This window comes from Salvia miltiorrhiza, chromosome 4 (genome assembly GCF_028751815.1).
Source record: "Salvia miltiorrhiza cultivar Shanhuang (shh) chromosome 4, IMPLAD_Smil_shh, whole genome shotgun sequence".
In the NCBI taxonomy this organism is placed as follows: Eukaryota; Viridiplantae; Streptophyta; class Magnoliopsida; order Lamiales; family Lamiaceae; genus Salvia; species Salvia miltiorrhiza.
In genome coordinates, this window is record NC_080390.1 from 25902943 (window position 1) to 25911847 (window position 8905).

General features: G+C 36.6%; 1 protein-coding gene across 1 annotated transcript; it reads left to right on the top strand.

Annotated features, from left to right (window-relative positions):
- Positions 1-7357: 7357 nt before the first annotated feature.
- Positions 7358-8905, top strand: LOC131019995 (acetylajmalan esterase-like). Its single transcript, XM_057948632.1, has 4 exons — positions 7358-7791; positions 7880-8083; positions 8163-8314; positions 8400-8905. Exons 1-4 carry the CDS (start codon positions 7401-7403, stop codon positions 8865-8867), a joined length of 1215 nt encoding a protein of 404 aa, XP_057804615.1. The 5' UTR covers positions 7358-7400; the 3' UTR covers positions 8868-8905.

The following is an 8905-nucleotide window of genomic DNA, read 5'->3' on the forward strand; positions in this document are numbered from 1 at the left end:
GCTCTTTGAGTATTCTTTTATGCACCCCTTTCTAAACCCGCTTCTTAATTTCCCTTCCCCAGTCATGGTTTTCCCGGATTAATTATCCTTAATTAAGGCCGGTCGTGACACCGACTCGTTCTCCTCCTTTCTTAAAGCTAAGTTCAACCTCTCTACCTCCCCCTTTTTTTTTAATGCTAAGTTAGACTAGTGCAGGGAGTTCTCATAGAATCACCACACACACAGATCATAGTGAAGTATCTAAGCATATTGTTTTTTTTTTCTCGAGCAAGTAAACTGCCCGTTAGTAATATTCTACCTCTTTAAAGCATTCCATGATTTGTTCTATCCTGATGTAAAGTATAATGTTGCTAAGCTTAGCCAATAGCATATATAAAGGTCCTCTGTTATTCTAACTTGCTATTTTTCTATACAACTGAAACGTGTTTGATGGGTATGAGCATGTAACATGAATTAAAAACTGAGATAGTAAATACCTTGTGTATTTTGTGCTTGGTTGGCTGATGTATTTTTCTTTAGTTCAGTGGGGATTTGCTTAAGTTTAAGCAGAAACTTGAATGATCTCTCTCTCTTGTTGTTGGCGTGTGAAGAAGTGAATGGAATTGCTTGACTGATGATTTTAAACGATGGAGTTGTTGGCTGATACTACAAGGAAGTCAAAATATGTCTGCCTCTTTAGAGAAGGTGTAGTCATAGGTTGCGGCTGAGGTGGTTGGATGTGGTATGCACGCTTGAGTGTGCTTAGTCAAAAGGTGCAAAATAGGCGGTGGAGCAGGAAGAAAGAGTGCAGTGGTGACTGCCTTTGCAGTCCACTTTTCCTTTTCCCTTTTCTTATTCTGTTATTTCCTTTTGGTACTTAGTGTTGGTGTAATTTAGAAGATAGAAATGGAGGTTGATTGTGGTGAATAAATGAGATATATTCGTATATCTCGGTGCTTTTGTAATTGTAATATGAATCACGTGCTCGTATCTGCTTTGATACTGTCTAACTTTTTAAATAAATCTTGTGTTTCGACATATGATTTCCCGCCTTGCTAAAATTGACAGGTTGTAAAATGAATCTAAATTAAATCCGTAGATTTAATTCATTCGTTGTTCTGATGTCTAAATTAAATCCGCAGATTTAATTAACTCATGAGTCGGAAATAATCCACAACTTAAGTAATTATAAATAATATAATCGATAGTCTCATCTCGCTCAATAAGTAACATGACTTCGCTAAGCCAGTATAACTTTTGAAAAACATCACTGACTGCTTCAATAATATAAATTCAGGATCATAAGCTGAATTCATATCCGGATAATAATCGGTTCCATTCACTGATGAAAAATAATAAACACAAAATACTGGATTTAATATATATAAAAGAGCGGGTCACTACATTATGTCACTACGAACAACACAATGAAGTTTAAAACCATAGATTGCAAGTACAAGGATACTCTTATTCAAGAAAACTCATATTATTGAATTTGAAGATGATACATTTCCAGATCAACAATACAACTTCGCGAGCTACAATGAGGTGGCCAAACATGAAGATGTTCAAAATCCTATATTATTTGGTAAATTGCAAAACCAATTGTTAACTAGATCACAACAATTTATTATGGAGGTTTTATTTTATTTTATTTGATGAATGCAGATATCTTAGGAGTTATTGTTTCAAGCTATTAGTCAGTGATTAAAGATCATAACGGAAAAGGAACACATCTTATGGAAATAGTTGTTGAAGATCTAGAGTTATTTCACATCATTTATTTATTCCACAAATTATCATTAAGTGAAATATATTTATAATTTATAGATCTTTTATATTTTTTAGGGGAAGGACACTATCTTGCCCATTGTGGGAGGAATATGCAGAAAAAATGTTTCATTATCTTAGTGATGAACCAAAAATGTGAGTGTGTATTATCCTAACAAAAGACAGAATTTTATTATATAGATCCTTATTTTCTCTTATATTACTAATATATGAAATGATGTACAGGTGAAGTTCGAATTACAAGCTGTTACAATGTAACAAATATTATATAGTGGATGTAAAAACTTGCAGAGATTAAGCAAATGAAAGAAGAGTAAGATTTTCAAAAATAATTTTTTAATATATTTTACATTTTTAATATACTTACTATTTAATTTTATTTTAATGCTACAGTTGGGGCATAATTAAAAAAGATAAAGAAATATCTTTGAAGCTGATGAAAATTCCAACATATCGTACCATGGAAGATGAGATTAATGATGGGATATATATCAATGTTAAAGATGATTTCAGAATTAGCCGATGGAAAGGTATAGTTGAAGATATATTTCATATAAATATAATCATTGAATAATTATTATTCTATTGTTGGAAAGGTATAGTTGAAGATATAGTTTATATAAATATAATCATTGAATAATCATTATTCTATTGTTATTTCTTTTGATATTACTATTTTATAGGGTGTATTTTGAATTTATGGTACAGTATTTGCGGTTGAAACACTTGGAGCATGGGCATACTTGAGTTGCAAAATATGTAGTAAAAAGCTAAAGGTTGATGATGATTCATTTTTTTGTGAAATTAAGTTGTGAAAGCTTTGATGTTGAAGGAAGAGTAAGGTGAAAATATTATGATTAATTAATTTTGTTTATTGTGAAAATATTATGATTAATTAATTTTGTTTATTATGACAGATACAAGTTGAGAGTTTGTGTTGCTGATGACTCCGGAAGTGCATCATTCACTTTATGGGATAAAGAGTTTTTACAACTAATTGGAAAAACTGCTACAAAATTAAGTTGTCCTTGTCTTTCGTGCTTTTATGTTCCTCATGTGGTGTAGTTGTTTGTGGTTGCAACACCTTCATGAGAAATTAATGACGTGATTTGTCTGGTAGATGCTAGATGGAGTAATTTCATTGTGATTAATTGTCTACGATCTTATCTTTGGTGTTTAATGTCTTGGGTTATTATTGAAATAATCCCCAATAGCTCTAGCCTCTAGGTTTCTGCTCCTCTAATTCATTTATCATGAGCATGGGAAAACCACATGAGAAAAGTTTGGATTACTTCCAAAAGCGTTGATCTCACGAATTTTGGCCTATCTATTGAGAAAAGAAGAAAACAAACCCCGATTTAAGAAAGATGTAACAAAATTGAAATTGTTGATATATTTTGACATCTTGAAAGAGTGAGATTTGATTATAAAGGCAATCACATTAGGAATTTCACCTCTAGCGGATATTTTGATCAGATTGATTTGTATCATTTTGTTGTTGCTTCTTAAAGCCTTAGAGCACCCGCAACGCCTTCCTCGAGTGGCTCCTCGAGGAAGGCGTTGCCTTCGAGTAGGTGCGTTGCGGGGGGGAGGTACTCGAACAATACTCGAGTCTTCGAGTTTGCTCGAAGGGGGGAGAGGGAAGGCGCGTGCAATGCACGCGCCCTAATTAAAAAAAGAAAAATTGATAAATTCGGATTTTGACTGCGATGCCTCGATTTGCGCACTTTGACCGATCATTTTCAATTTTTTTTCTTCTTCTCCTCTTTAAAAAACCCCAACTTCTCCATTTTTCTTAACACCTCTTCTTCTCCAATTTTCTTCTCCTCCATTTCTCTACAAGATTTTTCTTCCGTCATGGATCCACACAACCCTTTCTACGATCCAAATTGGTGCCCCGATCTCTCCTCCGATTATCATCCCGATATGGGAGGAATCAACTTGGAGGATACCCCGCCCTGAGGAGGAACCGGTCAGTGCATAGCAGAGTGCCTCCCAACCAAAGAAGGGCGGCCGGAGGAAGGAAATGACCACCAAAATCAAGCACGACAAGGAAGGAAGGATCCGTCATACTTACATTCCCGAGCATATGGATCTCATCGTCCAAATTTGGGCGGAGGAGACCAACGACGCCATCCGTGGGACGGATCAGAAGGGAGAGGCGTATTGGGGCCGGATCCGCGCACGTGTGAACACCATCCTCGGCGTCGACCTTAAGATCAAGCAACTTCAAGGCCACTGGTCCCGGGTGAGCGCGGATGTGCGTCTCTGGGAAGCTATTTGGGTGGAGACGCGCAACAATTGGCCCTCCGGTCATTCGGATGATATGCTTCGTGACAAGGCCCAAATCCTCTTCAAGGCTCGAAGCCCACAAAGGGCCTCCTTCAATTTCTGGAACGCGTGGAAAGTTCTCCGGAACAATCCCAAGTTCAAGTCGATGTACCTCGTTGGAGACGTGCATGCCTCCAAGAGGACAAAGACTACGGAAGAGGGCGGCTTCACCACCTCGGCGTCGGGCGAGGAGATCCCTTCTGCCCGGCCCATTGGCAACAAGGCGGCGAAGGCTGCAAAGGGGAAAGGGAAGGCAGCAGCGTCGCATACGAGCTCGGAGCCTCCACCGGAAATAGTGGAGAGGTTGGACAGGTCCGACCAGCAGATGAGGGCATTCACCACCCAGTACCAGCGGAGGAACGATATCAGGGAGAGGGAGCTCGATATGCAGCTTCTGAATGCGGATACGACGCACAAAGGGCATTGCACGCGTCCATGGTCGCCGACGTGCTCAGGCGTCGTGGTCTAGACTAGGATTTTAATTTTTATGTTATTTTTTTTTTTATGTTTTAGGTGTTTTTAAATTTTTATGTAATTTTTTTTTTATGTTTTAGGTGTTTTTAAATTTTATGTTTAATGGCGTATTTAACTATTACAAAAATATGTTATTTAAATTATGCAATAAAATTTAAATGAAAAACATAAAATCAAAACTAATGTTATCAAGTAGGCTATCAAGTAACCCCAATGCAGCACTACCGACTCAATAACACAACCACTATCAAGTAGGCTATCAAGGAACCCCATTGCGGATGCTCTTACCCGATAAACACCTCTTGGCCGGGGAATGTGAATTATTAGGAAAACTCGGATCGGCTTGTTGTTTGAATGGTGAGAAAAGATACTTGTAAACGTTCATTTGATTGTTGTGGATTTTGCTTGAGGACAAGCAAATGATTAAGTGTGAGGGGGTTGTTTAGCTCGCTTTTAGCTGATTTTCTTAGGCTTGGGGACGTGTTTTAGAGCATGCACCGTCCATATTTTCTCGTTTTATACTTGTGATAAATTATGGGAGAGAGGATCCCATTTGCATGAACTGTATTCTTAGATGCTTGTGTACTACTTCTTTCGTCCCACTAAAATTAGCTCAATTCTTTTGGATACAAAAATTTAGGAAAATGTGTAATTTGAATAAAAGTGGTATGACCTATAATTTTTAAAGAGTTAAATATTTTAAAGTAGAAAACGAGTAAATTTTAATGGGACGAAGGAGTAATATTTTTTTTAAAAAATAGAAGATAAAGAAGATGTTCGTCCAATATAATGGGATGGAGAAAGTCTAAGTCAAATATTACCGGTAAAACGCTTTAATTTCCTGGTCTTGAAATATTTAATCACATTTTATATATGTGGCTGTCTAACCGATGTCCACAATTGCTTCTATTAAATTAATTATAAATGCTGTGATGAGGATAGCTATTAATTTACTTATCATGTTTAAGGAATTACATGGCATTTGACTAGCTATAATATTCATGTTATTATATGTACTAATGAATATTTTTTTTTTGAAGGAAATGTAAATTTTATATCAAGCACAAACGCATGGAGTAACAAGAAGGTCCTCCACAAAGGACGAAGGTACATCCCACACATACGTAGAAGAAAAATTCTTAGAATAGCGAGCTAACTTGTGCGCCACAGCATTAGCTTCTCTCTTCTAACTTGAAGAACTCTAAAATTTGACTTATTCCGTAGAATCACGTGACAACGACTCACAATAGAACCAAGCTCGGATCTATCTTTACTCTGATCATCCAGGCTGTCCACAACAATTCTACTATCACATTGAAACTCCACTGTATCAAGCTGCATGTCCTTAATCCATGACAACGCCCATGGCCTCGCCCTCATCGACTCGCAGGTTACCTGGGAAAGTACAAACTTTGGCGGCAACAAAGGATCCATCCGCACTCTGCACAATAATACCCACTCTCATAATGTTCAGGCTTGGGAAGAAAGCAGCATCCACCCAACATCGAGACCACCCTGGTGGCATGGTATGCCAACCATCACACACCCGCAAACCTCACTCTTTTAATAAAGCAAAATTAGTTTAAATGATAAAAGTTAGGAAGGTGTTTGAAATATTTCAAAATTCTATGTTATCTTAATAAATAATAAAATAATTTATTATTTTTATTTATTCTAAATGAAACTAAATTTAAAGTAAAGAAGGGGAAATTGAACAAAAATAGAGTTGCTCAATAACCGCAACATAGCCCATGTGTTTATTCAGAAATCCCTCTACTGCTCAAACTCAAACGATGTTCCTCAGGAAGCGTTCAATTTGCATAATTGATAAAATACATGATTGAGTATTTTTATCCTTAAAATTATAATTTTTTCAATTTCACCATTTTTAATAAGATAAGAATTAAGAAAAACTAGGTCAAATGATTGGAATAATCAAGAACCTTGGGATATCCCAAAATTTCAATCCATCTAAATAAACAAGGGCTTAACCTTATTATTTTTATTAATCAAGTGTATGTTCTCAAATTAATAAAGAATAAAATGATTGAATAATATTAAAAATTACACATTATATATCTAATAAATCATTTTATATAAATTCTTCAAGTGGTAACTAAAATACTTTTATTCTAAAAAAAACTAAAATACTTTTAAATTTAAACTTTATAAATAAATTTCTCAATATATAAAAATACAATTATTGGTTTGGACAACTAATTAATTAATTGGTCAAATTAAATTGCTCATGCAAAATAATTGTGAAATGAAAAGCCTCGATAATAAATTAAATTTATATATGATTTTTTAAGGGCGGAATCTCATTAGAAATCAATGTGGAATAAAGAAGTTCAAATGTAAGAGATTTGAGATAATCTGAAATTATGAACATTGAGAATGTCACATAAATAAGGTTAGTTTTCCTATTATAAATAAGATTTGTTGTTAGAATTTTAACCCGACGCTTACATAGATACGTATTTAAAAAATTTAATTATTCAAATCAACATTATTACATTAAGAGAGTAGTTTTCTTTTCTTTACACGAAATAGGCTACTTATCAAGTACTCTAGTTGCCACAGATTAATTTATTACTCCTATTTTACTAAATACAGTTAGTTAATTAATTGTGCAATATGTATGTATGTATCTTAATCGTTTCCCAATGGAATTAGGTAATGCAAGTCCTAATCCTAATATAAAATCTTAATCCTAATTGTATTCCGTTTTATACATTGTGTAACTATAAATATATACCAATCCAACGCTTGTCTTGTCTCCCATAATTCATTAGTCCTATATATCTTCTTCTACTATTGAATCGATGGCTTCCTCTTCAACTCCCATCAAATCCATCATCGCACTTGTTATATTTAACCTTTTGTTCCTTTCTCACGCTTCATACGCTCCGCCACCATCCTACGCTCAGCCGCCGTCTTACGCTGAGCTCCCCAAGCTCTGCAATTTTGATGATTTATATAAACCCGGTGGAGAGCACATTTTTGACGACATTGAAACTTGCAACATCGGCCTCTTCAAACTGTGCAAATTTAACGAAATTTATCAGTTTGGAGATTCAATTTCCGACGTCGGCAATTTAATCCGTGAGATGCCGGCCACCCCTCTCGCGATCGCCCGCCTACCTTACGGTGCTAATTTCCCGATGGGTCCTACCGGCCGCGCCTCCAACGGAAACCTTATGATCGACTATTTTGGTACCTGTCATTTTTTTTGATTCATTCTCGATAATATATACCTTAATTAATTTGTTGCATGCATGTATTTATAATGAATTATGTGCAGCAATGGATGCTGGTCTTCCTTTACTCCCACCCTTCAAAAAGTGGGACGCTGATTTCAGTCACGGCGTCAACTTCGCCGTGGCGGGCTCCACGGCGTTGCCGTGGGAAGCATTGGCTGCTCTCAACATCTCTTCTCCGGTGACCAACACTTCTCTGTCGGTGCAGTTGGATTCCTTGTCTGCTTATTTCTGTTCCACCCAAAAAGGTCTACATCGATCCAAAATCAATTCATCCTTATTATTTTTACATGAGCAAAATTTAATTCGATTTTCTATTTCTATCAGATTCTGGCGAGAAACTCGAAAACTCACTTTTTATGTTGGGACCGTTTGGTGGGAGCGATTATCACTACGCTTTATTTCAAGGAAAGACCATCCACGAAATAGAAACCACATTGGTGCCAAAAGTTGTGAATGCGATCATGGCTGCTGTTGGTGTAAGTGATTTAATCTAGCTAATCATACATATATATACTCCTTAAGAGACCAATTAATATTTATTTGTTTAATTTGGACATGCAGAGGGTGATTAATTTAGGGGCAAGAAAGGTGGTGGTGCCCGGGCTGTACACTATCTTCCGGCTTCCCATTTATCGCACGGCTTTCGGAGGCAACAACGACATGTTTGAAGCGAGCGACGACCTCGCAATCTACCATAATGCTCTACTGCAACGAGCCATCGACAAATTCAACCAAGAAGAAAGCCCTAATGCCATGGTCACCTATGGGGATTATTTCACAGCTTATGAAAGATTAGAGACCTACGCTGTTGGTCTAATGGATCTCATGGTTTGCTGTGGGAGCGGAGGCGGCAGCTACAACCTCGACTTGACAAGAATGTGCGGAGCCGACGGCGTTTCTGCTTGTGCGGAGCCCAACAAACACATTAGTTGGGACGGGGAGAATTTAACGCAAGAAGCCTATAGAATAATGACAAAGTATTTGCTGCATCATATCTTCGTCAGCCTTCAATGCCCTTATTCTTATTGAACTATGCAGCTGCTCTTAGTTTACATGTATTAGGGTTA